Below are 15,719 nucleotides of genomic sequence, written 5' to 3' on the forward strand. Positions count from 1 at the left end.
TCATAGAATTGCAGATTTTTCTTAATTATAATTTTCTTTTTCTGAAAATGTTAGAATAGTTATATTATCACTGTTAATGTTAGAATAGTTATATTATTAATGTATGTTAATAAATTTATGTTGAATATAAAAAAATTCTAAAGTAATATATCTGAACATTTTATTTTATTTGCTTAGAGACATTTTTTCTCCCCCTCCCATTTATGGTACTGAAATTAAGGCATATCTTTTAAAACTATGCTTTTAAACTAATATGAAAGAAATACACTGTAATTTAATTAGTGCAATTAAAATAATAAGTAAAACTGAAATTTGAAACTTCTCATTTTAATATGCTGTAAAGGTACATGTAAATTTAAAGTTTATTATATTTAATAAATATGTGCTATTTACATATAGTTGCTAGCTTTTATGTTTGAAAAACTGGAAACTATTAAATTAACTTCTTTATGCTGTGTTGAGTCATATATTCTTAAAAACATAGCTAGTCTTTACTGTGAGCTTTTCACTTTTACTTTTAAATAAAAACATTTTGTAGAATTTTGAATCTACCAATCAAGGTTGAATCCAATTTCCTTTTGAAGAATTCCTCCTTTTTGTTTCTTTATAAATGAAATTGTTTTATTATAATTTGAGACTGATTACCCTACATAGGAAAAAATTTAATATGTCTTTTTCTTATGAAAAATAATAAGTGAATAAAAATAGTAAGATAAAACAACTGCAGTCTCATTTTTAGATTTATTTGTTTGTCTGTCCAATTGAATATAGTAAATTATATGAAGACTGTCTGCCTAAAAGGGACGATAATTTACATATACTTTACTGATGGGAAAAAATATGAAAACACCCATGCAACTAGTTCGCTCACTTAGATTTTGACCTAGGTAGATCTACCAGTGTTGGGAGGCTTCACTGATTCTACTGATTAGCTGCTTTAGATCTATATTTGATAACATGGTAGTATTTGAGTTGGCTGCCATAGCTTGGAACCTAGATTCTAATCATAGAGAAAATATAGATATTTGTAAGTATATTGTGTCTTTGTGACATGGAGGTACTTAAAATATTGTCCAGCTAAAGATCATCTTGAGATGTTGATGGAAAGAAAAAAGATGGCCCTCAATTAGTCACTTTGGAGGATTTCCCTTGAGAAAAGAGATGAAGCTGGGTAAGTTTGTGCTGTCATTTATAAAGTGGCTTATTATAAGGCCCTTGCCTCTTTTTGATAATAATATTCATAGACTTGATAAGATATTAGTGTCAGTCAAGTGAGATAAGTCACAATACACACAAAATAGATTTGAGCCCAATATCTAAGAAGTATCATAAACTAGGTATCTTTGAATTACAAAATGTGCAGGTAGAAGAAAGTGAAATCAAATTTTATTCTATGATGTGTGTGATATTTACAGGCACACTGTGCAGTATCAATCCCCCCTTTTTTTTCCTTGCTTTATATATTTTGCTTAATTTACTTTTGCAGTATTAATTTCTTGTTCCAAAAATTATTGTGAATGTGTTCATTCTTTCATTTTATTGGATGTCTGTACACATATTAAGTGCATAAAATTTTTACATGGTCTTTTATTTAGGCCTTAGGACTTCAAAGAGATGATGTTTTTTCTAATACCATGCTAACAGCTGTGATAGAACAACTAGTCAAAGAAACTTCACCATGTGTAGGTATGTATTCTATGGGCTAAATTATAATAGTGTTTAAATTTATATATATATATATATATATATATATATATTTAATGTTGTGTATTATTTTCTTAGATACACTCATTTAATACCATGTTCGTTTTGCCTTCTCATTGTAAGAAATTCATTTCTAAGAATAGTCTGTGAAAATTTCTAGAACGATTTCATTTCAGTTATAAGTGAAATTTCTTAAGATAATAACATGCGACCAAAGCCAACTGCCTGGGGCACCGATTTTCACAGGGCACTGTCTAAGTAATTTTGTTGAGCAAAAAATGTATTTTACGTAATTGTTAATATCTTTATATGAGGCTATCGACTGTACTGATTGCCTAGAATGCCAAAAGGGCTAGAGCCAGGCAACTACAACATATGTAACTACAGCATATTGCAGAGTAGCCCTTAAATTACTAAATGTCTTTATGATCTGAGAATTGTGGCAATAATTCAAATAAATGAAATGCTCTTGGAACCATTTTAAAACCACTTTCTACCACTGATCGAGCTGCAAGCCTGTATTGCAGAAGTTAGATGTATTTTTCTTGATGTTAATAATTCGTATAACTTACCTCATTGACCATTATGATACAATATTAACTGACAGTTTTTAAGACCACACAATTTTTTCTCATGTCAGTAGTCCAGTGGTGATGATTGTGAGCCAACCCAGCTACTGCATTCTTTTTTATTTGCATATTTCTACGGGAAAAAAATTATACTTCCATATGTTCTAAACTAAATGTACTTGCTTCGGCAGTACATATACATATACTAAAATTGCAATGATACAGAGAAGATTAGCATTTCCCCTGTGCATGTTCTAAACTAAATGGCCTATATGTAGCAGTATCTGGCAAATAATATTAGCTCATTCAAAAAGTTCTGCAGTTTTTGATGATAAATACAGATGAAACAATTCAAAAAGTTAAACTTTCATTGAATCACATAGGCCTCATTTGATTTTATCGTTGTTTGCCATCTTTCAGGAAATGGGAGAATTCCTATTTACCTCCTATCAACCTATATAAATATGTGAGGGAAGTAATGTTTTCTGTCTAAAAATTCAATATTGAGTTTTCAGTGAATGAGCATTCATTAGGATCTCCACAACATGTTTTTACTATTTTCACAATGATGTCTGTCTGTGTGTATGTGTGTGATGACTTCTTCTTCCACAGTAACTTATACCTAACTTCTAAAATTTTCTATTTTCTATATTTAAGCTTTCTGCATTTATATTATAATGAGTTGATTAGATTTTGGATAAAAATGAACAGCTGGAAGCAGCACTTGAAGTCCATAACAATCTTTCAACAATCAGCATTACATATTAATGTTTATATGAACCAGTTACTGCAGTTGAATGAGTATTTTTTACTTATATGTAAATATCAAGGGGATATACATGCAGATTAAAATAAGTGTAGACTTGTTGATACTAAAGAAATAACACAGAACAAAATTAAATTATGATGTTTGTTACAAAATATTTATTTTAAATATATTATAAGCACTTAGTTTTCTTTTTATCAAAAAACTGTTAAATTATATATTATTCAACTTCCCAATAAAATATAATTTTTAACTAAAAAAATAATAGGTAGCATTCAATTGTTGATATAAATATAGAAAAACAAGTTTTTACATATGGCCACTTATGCCTAATAAAATATAATCCAAAATTTCCTATTGCCTTCCAAATTCCAAAATTCCTGTCTATGTAACAAACAAATTGACAAAAAATTGGAAAAACAAATTAGACTTTAAAATTAGCAAAGCAACTACCTTGTGTTTGGCTTAGGTTTAAATTAAAATTCTATCGGTTTTGAGAGCAAAAGAGACAGGAACAAAGAAATCTGCAATGAAGGGAAAGCCATGATTGTGTTTATGCCTAAAATAAGTAAAGTTAATGAGAATGTAGCACCATCTGTCAGATGAAATAGTACAAACTTGATGCCAAATACAAGGTGACTAAAATCTATGCCAAACAAAAGGTTTTTGCTTTGCTAATTTTATGTTTTACTTTGGTGTGTTTCTGTTCTGCCTTGAATTTGTTTACAAATGGAAAGGATATTTTACTCAAAATTAAAACATGCAGTTGGCTGAAAGTCATGTGCTGGCCACATCAGATTTTTTTAAATAAGTAATTAGATTTAATTGTAAAGAATTTATTGACCTGCTGTTTGAGAGTCTTCAAAGAAGTGAACTCCAGGCCATCCACAGAATTTTGAAGTGACCTCAAGAGGATGATGTCTAATGAATATGGGGGGAAGGTTGACACAAAACAGCTTAGCCATACTCAATAAGTTTTTGTCTGACATATATCAAAATGTGGGCTCAAGCATTGTCATGACAAAAGACAACACCATAAAGACTGTCGAGTTCTGGTTTCTTTGTTTCAGTTTCTACTTTTCAGGTGCCCATTTGAGAACAGTATTCTTCCAAATGTATTGTCTGATTTGGTGACAGTAATTTATAGTATCCTTTGTATTCCTACCATACACAACGCATTCCTTTTTGGGGATCCAACCCCCTAAAAGAGATTCTTTTGACTTACCTCATGAACTTTGACCTTTTGACCTCATGAGCTTTTTCCTGTAACATTATTGTATAGGATCCATTTCTCATTTCCAGTAAAGAGCCATCAAAAGGAAAAAAAAAAAAAAAGAAAGAAAGAAAGAAAGAAAGAAAAAGGGAGCTTCTTTTATTTCTTTTCAAAGAATCATATGCCAAAACGCAAGCAAATATATTCTGGTTTTTCTATATATCATAGCAGCTTGCATATCTAATCTTCTCCAAATGATTGTGTAATGTATGTTTTGGAATATTCTTCTTCTGATAACTCTTGAACTGTATTGCTGGAATTTCAGTGATAATTCCTATTAATAGGTCCTTGTTTACAAAAGAGTGGTCCAGATTGGGAATCATCATCAAGGCTAAAATTTCCACACATCTCCAAAACCACCTTCAAATTGTGTCATCAGAAAAAGCACTTTTATATATAGCACAGATTTTACAAGAAATTTGACTAGCATTTTTTTTCCTTTAAAAAAAAAGAATCTAATGAAAATAACTTTGTGTTAGCACTGCACTGAAACAAAAATTCTTAGCATTGCACTGAAAAAAAAAAAATTCTGCCACAATACATGCTAGAGTTTTGCAACGTGACCTGTAAATATCCACTTTAGTCAAAATCATTCCATATTAGCAGTAACAGAATAATTTGAAGAAAACGTGCTTTGATTTGAAAAACTGCAGAACTTTTCATGACATTCATTGCCAATGCATTAACCCTTAACCTGTTTGTGACGGGCACCTCTGTTACCAAAGCGTTCTCTTGGGACGGTGTGTTAACCAGATGCGTCGTCCTGTAAGGATGGGCAATTTACGCTGCTAAGCCTAACTTTGGAAAAAAATTCGCATAAATGAAATTTGTCTTCCAATTTTGAGTGCATTAGGAGAAGAACATTCAGGTAGTCGTCAGAATTAATTTTAAGCCTTTATTATTATATTTTCCTTAAAAATTTTATAAAATACTCATTCTAGAATAATATAACTTTCCCCTTATCCCACAAATAAATATATATGGAAAAATATCCAAACAATCGCAGATTTTATTTAACACAACACACAATTAAAATTTAAAAGTATTAAAACTGTCTTTCATAAAAATTCAACGAGCAAACAACGAAAAATAAGCTATGTTTCAAAATGAGAAAGTGTATGATATTCTTTGAAACATGGGTGTATGCAAAGTCCAACGTTGCATCACTCACAGGAATAAAATAGCTGCTGCTATTTTACTAAGCAAATTTGACTCATTTAGCATTTGTGCATGTTCTACGATCAGATAATGCTTTCGTTTTGCCATTTAAAAAAAAAAAAACCTTCTGTTAAGCGATACAAAATATTCGTCTCGATGCCGGAAAACTCAAAGAGTAATGAAAAAGCCTCTAATGATGGAACATCTACTCCACTATACCCGATAAAAAAATAAAATAAAAATAAGAAAAATTAATAAATTAAATTAAAAGTATTCCAGAGCATCGAGAATATGTTAATTTTTTTATATAAAATGAGACAGTAAGAGCCATTACGTTACTCAACACTAATGAATTAGCGATTGTGTATATTCTACGTTTAGATACTGCTTTTGTTTGCCATTAAAAAAAAATATGTTTTGCTGACGATTAGAAATATTCATTTCAAAGCACAAAAAATCTAAGAGTAATTAAAAAAAATAAAAATATAAGTAATAAAAAAATCTCTAATGATAGAATGTCTATCCCACTATATCGCAAAAATAAAAATAAACAGTACCTCAATGCAGGGAGAGCACGTGCATTAGTTTATATCAAGTGACGCAATTAAAGAGACATTACATTGCTCAACACCCACCCACGAATCTCACTCTCATTCCAAAACTACCAAAAATAAAAATCATTGCATAGGAATGAAGGTAAACACACTTAACTTTTGATATTTTTCCCCATAACAGGCATACAGCTACATCTAGCAGCAACAAAAAATATTAATTAAATGTTCTATCTAAAAAGTCAAATGTGTGTATGCCTGCCCGGTAGAGTGAATTAAATGGCGATTCAAATATGACACACCCGGCCGTGAGGTAATGTTGACTGCTGATGCACATATGACATGCTCGTACTGAACGGGTTAAGCAGCCAAACTTTTGGGATAAACTCATGAAAGCTGTATTTACTAGATTTATATAACATATTATTCACTAACCTGGTTGGTGTAATGGTCAAGAGAGCAAGCTGTCATATCTTTGGGCCAAGGTTTGAATGCTAGGGAAAGCATAGAAGTTTGTAGTTGTCAGTCCCTCCACTTCTCATTATGGATATAATATTAATCATCCTTGTCATGCATTGTGGGCTATTTTCTCAATGATGAGATGAATAAATGACCAAAAGGTTTAGTCTTTCCAGCAAATGCATAAAAGGATGGCCAATAGAAAAAATGATAACAGTAATAATAATTACTATTTATTTATTTTATATTTTTTATTTTCACAGCCTTCCATTTTTTAAGATATCTCAATCATTGACAAATAAAACAGCAAAAACATTTTAAATAAAAAGCAGTATACGTAAAATGTCAGAAAATCACATGACTGCATGAAAGTAGTCATGCTGCTCAAAGGATTAAGCAATAATTTCATGAAGATAAAAAAAATCATGCACAACTAATTTTATGCATAAGTCCTACTCATATGCTGATTTAAATTATAAATAAAGACAAAAGTCTGTGAATAAATGCTCAGCTCTTGACCTTTCATTGTAAGCTCATGTACCCAAATCTTGCATATTTAATTGCTGTGCTTATTCTTGCCATAACACAAGCTTTTCATTTACTAAAACAGACTCTTATTATTGTTTTCATTTAGTCTCTTTGTTGGTCTCTTTGAATTATTAGAATAATAATTGGGAGCATCTTCACAGCAACAACTCCCTTTTCTTTAGTTTATCTGAAAGATCTTAGTATTACCTTACTGTATATTTAAAATGGGGTAAGTGGCATATGCAGAAACTTGACTTCAAAAGAAATTGTAACATATCCTGCAAGTTAACATAATTGATAGTTTGGTTTCATGTCAAACCTCAAATCCATGAATAGTTAAAGATAAAAAGTGAACAGTAATTGTTTATTTCTCTTTATATCTAAAAGCATTCACTATTTTTAAAACAAATTTGATATTTCAAACTTTGTTTTATGTAATTAACATAAATAATTCTTATTTCAATTATGTTGCGTTTTCAAATGCATGGCTTATTCAGTGTGTTTCAAAATTATCTGGCAAAATGCAAGGGCAGGTAGAGGGGGTCAAAACAAGCAGATTTTGCAATGAAACATGTGTGTGAAAATAGCACATTGAAGTTGTATAGGTTATTCCCTACACAATTTCAAGCAGTATACACACTTACACAAACACAGAACTCACAAACATACATTTTATCTTTGGAGCTGTGACTAAAATTGAGAAATTACTCAGAGGTGCAGAGAGCAGTTCTCAAGTAAATTTCTATACACTACCCCATGGATAAAATATATGTTGGTGAGCTTCGTGCTGGTGTAGTGATGCATATTGATCAAAATTTGCACAAGGAGTGATTATTTATTCCAGAATTACTTAGTGCATTTTGTAACACTTTTGTGTCATTTCTGTTATTTTTTAATCACTTGATATACTGAACATAACTGTCTTATTAAGCACAGATTCTAATTACTACAAGTTTTCTGTAGTTTCTATAGAAATTCCTTAAAAACTACAAGCTATGGAAAATACTGAAAAAACTGGAGATTTTACTAAAAAGGGGGCTTTGAAGCGTTACCAATCATAGTTCAGCAAATTCTGACCCTTATCTTTCAAATCAAGCATTCTACAGAAGGGTTTGTTTACCCCTACAGGTCCTGTTTGGTTATATTATGGTGAGAAAACTTAGCACATAATTTCTTGTGTGTGATTAAACTGGTAGTGTTTTAAGTTCGTGAATTATGTCATCTCTGAATAAGAGGTTAAAATTATCAAGCCAGAAATTTAAAGACTTTCTACAGCATTTTGATTCATTAAAGAATCTAAAGTTTCTGCAAATCATGCACTTTGTACTAGCAACAGACTGTGCTTAGTGTAATAAGTGACTGTAAATGGCATGTATTTTAGCGAACACAAATTTAAAGACTTTCTACAGCATTTTGATTCATTAAAGCATCTAAAGTTTCTGCAAATCATGCAATTTGTACTAGCAACAGAGACTTTTCAGCTGTGCTTAGTGTAATAGGTAACAGTAAATGGCATGTATTTTAGCGAACACATAAATAAATTACAGTAGACAGCTCTTAACAGGATCACAATTTATGTCATCATTCAGATGTTTTTATCGAATTACTGAAGCTCTGCCCATTTGTATATGAAAACATGAAAAATACATCATTTATTGTGTTCAACAATTCAATTACTGTTATCATAGTAATATTATCAAATACTTTTTTAACTGGAGTTACCAAAGTTTAAGTCACCAAATAAGGTCAAAAGAGATTACAAAAATAGCCAAATGTCAGAAAAATGTTGCTAAGTAAAGGATCATATCACTAAGCAGCTTGGTTTCGATTCTAATCAACCTTTTAAATTAGGGGGGGAAGCAAACGTAGTTGGCTTAGATTTGGGGTAACTCTGTCCGAAGATGATCACGAGTAAAAAAAAAAAAAATTCTCCAGAATTCCCCACTGCTGATCCTTTAACCCTTTGATGCTCGAGATATTATTTTTATAACTTTTTTAACTAAAAACTCTAGAAATTAAATATTATGATCCTAGAGGCAAACAGTATATGAATTAAAAAAATCTACAGATGCCCATTGTTCTGTGGGTGGTGGTCGCACTGTAAAACCAGCACGCGACTAGGACTTTGAAACTTACTGAGGTAGTAGAGGAAAAAAACTTACCTTTTTCCGTGCATGTTTCCAATAAATGACGAAATTTGTAAATTTTAAAAAAATATATATGTAAGAACTGCATTATAAGTAAATTTTTTACATTATTTTACAAAGTAAATCGTCAGAAAAAATTACAAGATAAACATTTATGTAATTTTTCTATAGCAGTGAAAATATAAATACCTACACAGTAAGGACATTTGGATAAATGAATAAAAAAAGCTCAGTAAACTAACAATAAAAAGAAACTCTTTTTTTTTTTTTTTTTAAATTTCAAAGGAAAAACTTTTGTGTGACAAAGCATGTTTTGTCTTTTTGGTACACACACAGACCTACATTGCACGTTTTGCACAACTATCTTGTTCTATGAAGTTTCTCCCTTGTGTTACAAAATGTACACTGCCTGGATCTAAATTTCACTGGTATGTGTCCAGCATTATTTAATTTCTTTTCATCTGGCACATGAATTTTGTAGTCTTTTATGTAAATGGGAGGGGGGCTTGGTCTTTTTGGTTTTGGTATTAATCATTCATTTCCCCTTCAAATTTATTTTATTCGCATTTCGTCCCAAAATATTTAGAAAATATTTTTAATTTAAATAAAACTTTTATGCAATTTCTATTTTTAATTATAGCAAAGTATATTTACATTAAATTTAAACCACACGAAATAATTTATAAAATCACTTGGGAAACAAGTGTGTTGAGGTCAGAAAAATCTCTAGAAAAGAAAAACTTTTCACTGGGCAGGTGCATGTATTGTTTAGTAATAAAATAACACTGTGGTTTCAAAGCCCCTTATCAATATCCAGGTAAAAATAAACATTCCTATTTGAAAAGCAGCAAATGCCATTGTGAAGAGCAGTGGTTTCAAGGCGCAACCAGCGAGCCTCTAGAGGATTGTGAGCATTGTGACACAATGCTCTAGTGGCTCAGTGGTCATGCCCTGAAACTACAAATGCCATAAACATAGATAGGTTTTTTTTTTTATATATATGCAGTTTAATTATTGCCATTTTTTATTGTTTATAATGGAAATCATGATGTGCGATGAATACCTTTTGAAATTTAAAGTTGTTTGTATTAATAAAGGGAAGTTATTTTGTATCATTGAAAATGAATTTTAAAAGGCATCCGATTTAAAGTACTAAGACCTGAAACATGTTTGATTCTGCAGTCATTTTTTGTTATTTAGAGGTAAAAGATCAATAATCAGTTGCGTTTTACTCAAAAGTTACAGAAAGAAGAGGAGAAAAAAATTCGAAAATTGGTGGTTTTCAGGGTGAGACTTCTGTGTGTCAAAGGGTTTAAAAAAGAAAGAAAAGGAGTTCTCGTGAAAACATGTACACCAAACTAAGGTTGCTTTTTTGACTATTTTGAAATTTCACATTAGCATGTTCTCTTCCAGGGAATGAGGGATGCTGTCCGGGTATTGAGATATAGGGGTCTTGCATGAGTCAAGTAATTTGCAGAAACGTTATGAACAGTTTATAAATGAACTCTTAAGACATTATGAACGGTTCATAAACAAATTTTTGCTGTTCTGTAAATAAAATGCTATATTTCTAGTTTTATTTATATTAAATTATATTCCATTTCTAAGTTACATTCCATATTTTAAAGGATATTTTTTCTCATTGTTCAGTGTTATAAAAATAGCCATGAACAAACATGGTCACATTAAGTGGTGCCTACAGTAGTGCTATAATATCAAATTTCGTCTAAAAGATGATGAATAGGATGTTATAAAAGCCAAATGCAATTTGATTTTTAATGAAACACAACTTTCCAGTTTCAGATCATTCGAAGCCACTTGTAAACACAGTGGTTCCAAATTCTGTCATAATAAAAAAATTTTAAAAAAAATACCTCATTCAAATGTAACCTATGGGAAAAAAATCTATTATTTAAAAAATATCAGACTGTATTTTGATCAATCAAATCTTGAAGCCATTCTCATTGAAAAAGTAAATATACAGGCAAATGAAGAACTGTATAATAGAAGAAGATTATGTGTAGTAAAACCCTTGCCGAACACGCGAGTTACATCACTTATAGATTGTGGACACAGCAAAATCGTGTTCTGCAAAGTTAACTATCTCTGTGAAAAATGTGTTAGGTTTAATGCAGAATAGAATTTTGCTGTAAGAAGAGTTTTTTAATGCCTCTCATAAAGTGTCCTCTGTGCTTTCTTCATCTGTGTCAATATCCATTGCATAATCAGACAGTTCCTATGCCTTTTTCAACAATTAATTTAACTTCTTGTAAATTAAAGGCATTTTTTTTTTTTTTTTTTCCCCATTATCACTGCTGTCACTGTCAGTTGGAATTATAAGTTCCAGTTCTTCATTCTTCATTTCTCGATTAATTCCTTGATTTCTTCCATGTATAAAATCCTTTACCAATTCCTTTTGAATTTTGTACGATTTCTTTGGCTTCCTTTTCTGTCGATGGCAGTCTTTTCAAACTGTTAACAGATTCCAGAGCTGATACCAGCAAGCCTTCAGTGTTGATGAATGAATAATTCTTTTTTGAGCCACATATAAATGAAATTGAAATTTCAGCATTGGAAATTGAATGGAAACAATTAAGATAACGCATATGCATGAAATGGTGTTTGGCAGGAATTTACTATAATTCTGACCTTAAACTTGTGAAGTATAGCACTTATAAATTTTTACATTAGTAATTTATAAATGAATTATAAGTATTTTTGTCTCTCTTGAATTTATCTTCCCTCCCTCTTCCCAACCTGTGCAGAAATCAGATTTTAAAACCTCAGCGATATATTTATGGATTCTATTTTTCTCTATGATTATTTGTGATTTAAAATATTTGCTTCAATAATATCACTAGATTTTGATTAGCAGTTTTTTCTGCCTGAGTAATAAAATGGAAACTTCTTATTTAATATATATATATAATTTATAAAAAGTATTTCTGGGTTTATTTATATTTTTGCATTTTAAATTAAGTGTAATTAAATTAATTATATTTAATATTTTATTAAAAATTAGCAAAACATTTAATTAAAATTATGCCTTACATGTACATTCTCAAAGTTTTAAAAATGTTATTCGTGCATTGACTGTTGACAAGTTTAGCTGTAGGTTGGAGTCTATGTAAGCTACAAACATCATGTCCCAGTTTCTGTAGTAATTGCAGTCCATTAATTAAATGTGATAGTTACACTTTGTTATCAAAATGCAATAAAAAATTTTTATTACTGAGACATTCAAAATGCATTTCTTTGACTATTCAGTATAGCCATTGTATGAATGAAAATATACATATTTTTACATGTTTTTCAGATACACCAGATGAGCTTCCAGAATATTTATTCCCTTCTGAAGTATCTTCTGATACTTGTAATCCTAATGAAGAGTCAGGTGACATAATGACTGAAATAATCACAGACTTTATTCAATCACTAAGTGATCAAACTCATAATTCAACTATATCCATGGACGTTGAAATGGAAGGTGTAGAATGAAATCATCAAATTATATAATTTTTTATAGACTGCATAAACTTGTTTACCATAAACAAAACAAATGCCAAATAAATATTATTACTTTTTGTAGTGCTTTTTTACTTATGTTACTATTTATTTGAAATTGATGTTAAGAATTTGCTTAAGTGAGGTATTTAACACTAATCCAAATTTCGTCACTTAAACATGATAATTAGGTTAAAAAAGATAATCATTCTATAGCACAAGGGAAGATAACTCCCTTCTGTTAGAGAAAGGTCATTGAAGATTTTTCAGACTAAAGTAAGATTTGTTGTTTATTAATATGCAAATGCTTATTTCAGTTTTGCCTACAGCAATTACTTATTATCTGAAGTTTTGGAGTAACAACTCATTACATAATAGGTTTTTCTTTATTTTTGAGCTCTTCATATTTCAGTTCTATTTTTGTTCTTCACTTACAGGCATTTTTCCGTAGCTAACATCCAAGCTGTATATTCTTTATCCACTGTGTTATTTATTTATTTATTTTTAAATGTAGACAAAGTTTGAAAATTTAAAAACCCATTTGCAAAATATTGATTAAAAATAACATTTACAATAGTATGGACTGTAAATTAGGATTTGTATTCGATTATGAGAGTGTACATACATTACAATGGTTAAACATGAAGAAAAGAAGACCTGATAAATAGATTCTAGACAAGGGGGATAACAAATTTCCATCTAAACCATCAGCTCACACTATCAGTGTTAAAGCTAGCTAGAGGATGCATAAAAATTTACTACTTTTCAAAAATTTATTAAAAGTGAATGTTATCATAGGAGCATGTGGTTTGCACAAAAAATTTGTGTAATAAAATTGGATTTTTTTAGGAAGGCCAAAAAAAAGAGTTCATGGTTTTGTCAATAAGCAGCATTTCCCTGTAATCCTATCCTTCATCTAACATTTAATGGGAAAAAAATTATTTGAAATTTGTCCTCCACCTTCGAGGTTGCAGTAGCAGATCATTGTTGGCCAAATCCTCTGCAAACTGTATAGCAGCAATAGATGGAGTTTGTACCGCAACATTTGCTAAACAGCGTTTAGAAAAATTACAAGAACCACAAATCTACTTAGTCAGCATTTTGGATTTTGCACTTCTACATGCTGCAGGCACCACTTTAGTTGCAGTCATATGTGGAAGCAATCAAATTCATGAGCTCTGAAAGGGTTATTAATGAGCCACAGTGAATTCTAAATATGTTGAACATATGAAGTGCATTTTTCATTGCACAGAAATGTTAATTTCCACAGATATCAGATCAGGCAAAGGACAATCTGTGCATACACAGAGAAGTTACTAAACTTGCTGCGAGTCAATGTGGGATAGCATGTGCCATCATTGACCCATCCGTTTTGAAGAATCACATGCAACAAGTGGCTAGAAAAAAAGCTTCTTAATAGTAAAATGTTACATGAAAATATACTACCATGTTTTAGAGAATGAAATTTCATACAAGACTGACTTTTATGCAAGATGATACATTTCTTCATATAGCAACTCCTGTGAAATAGTTCCTTATAATATCAATTAGCTGTGTGCGATTTATTAATCACTTGTTCTTACCGCCTGGCCTACTGTATTACAATATTATATATAATTAAATATTATAGTTTTGTTTTACGGAGTCACTTCTATAGGCTCAGATACTGCTTAATGCATTCATGAAAAATGTGATCACACAACTTGCAGAAATGATTTCCTGAATGTTGTGACACAATGAATATTTAATAGTGTAAACAACTACATTATGAGGTAATTGTATGGCATTTAAGCAAGCTTGTTTTATTAAATGTCACCTGAAATATAGGAAGATATACAATGACATCTATCGATGAAATTATGAACTAAAACCTTTCTTTGTTGGCAAAAATGAAATGTGATTTCATGGCATGAATTTTGGTGCAAACTGCATCCTCCTATGACAACTCGCATAAGTTTTTAAGCATTTTGGTATATCTTTTAAGGAAATTTGAAAATCCTCCTATATGTCACTTAAAAATATATAAATAGCTTTGTTGTTGTTGTTGTTATTGTTAATTTAAAATAATAGTTCTATCTTGAGCAACATCCGGATACTGCTGTAACAATACTGAAACAACAAAATACTGCTGTTCTTTTACGAACTTGACAGCAGAGACATAATTATTGCATCTTCAAAAGTTGGCAGAAGTGGATGATCCTTAGCAAAGTTTAATGTTATAGCTAATGAAAGCCTAATGTTGAAGGCACACATGATTCAGAATATTATTTGAATGCTGTAGCTAGCAATAAGCAAAAATAGAACTGGAATTAAAACTCTTAACTTTTTGTGAATATTATAAAGACTATGTGTCCAAAGATGATTAAATAATGATATATTTTATTTTACAGCAATAAAGAAAAAAGAAAAACAAGCACTAATATATTTCGTAGCTTATATATACTGAGAGACTTGTTATTAAAGAGATAGTTATTTGAGAGTGCTTAATGGGAAGTCTATTTTTGCATCTTAAGAGTGATAGATTCACAGTTCATCACTATTCGTTTGGATGAGCAGTTCTACAATTAACAGGACTGGAATTTTTTATAGTCCACCAAATTTAGATTTACTTGATAGAGGTAATGAGGAAATTCTACTGAGGACAGACAGGTTTGATATCGAAAATACCTAAATTTAGTTCTATCAGTTATCAACAAGTTATCAAGTATCCACCACATATATAACTTTTAACCAATTATCCACAAGTAAAATATAAAGGGGGAAAGAGGTTTTTCAATACATAATATTTGGATTGGATTTATCAAATTACAACAATGCACACTAAGCTATCCAAAGGGAAGAAAGCTTTTATGAAGGACTTTTTCTGGCTCACATTCATGTTATACATAGGGAAAACCACAAAATGCCCAAGTAGTTAAACTGTATAGTTGGATTTGAATTCTGGCCAAAGTACTATCTTCTGAAGTCTTACTCATTTAGCCATTAGTGGAGCTCAAATTTGAATATATAGCATTTTATTTCTAATCTGAACATAAGCTTATTGGTTTGACAAGTATTACT

The 15,719-nt window shown here is 30.5% G+C and overlaps 1 protein-coding gene and 1 pseudogene across 1 annotated transcript in view; both read left to right on the forward strand.

Annotated features, from left to right (window-relative positions):
* Cdc16 (cell division cycle protein 16) overlaps positions 1–12,739 on the forward strand; it is a 76,749-nt gene extending 64,010 nt beyond the window's left edge. The window contains exons 16-17 of the mRNA XM_035350643.2: positions 1,596–1,686; positions 12,472–12,739. Of these exons, the coding sequence (XP_035206534.1) occupies positions 1,596–1,686; positions 12,472–12,653 (273 nt within the window). The 3' untranslated portion in view covers positions 12,654–12,739. The remainder of the gene's footprint in view (positions 1–1,595; positions 1,687–12,471) is intronic.
* Positions 2,464–2,523, forward strand: LOC118181491 (U6 spliceosomal RNA; annotated as a pseudogene).
* Positions 12,740–15,719: the final 2,980 nt, after the last annotated feature.

This window comes from Stegodyphus dumicola, chromosome 1 (assembly GCF_044657685.1).
Source record: "Stegodyphus dumicola isolate Sdum_Otavi_A_Nest chromosome 1, ASM4465768v1".
NCBI classification, from domain to species: Eukaryota; Metazoa; Arthropoda; class Arachnida; order Araneae; family Eresidae; genus Stegodyphus; species Stegodyphus dumicola.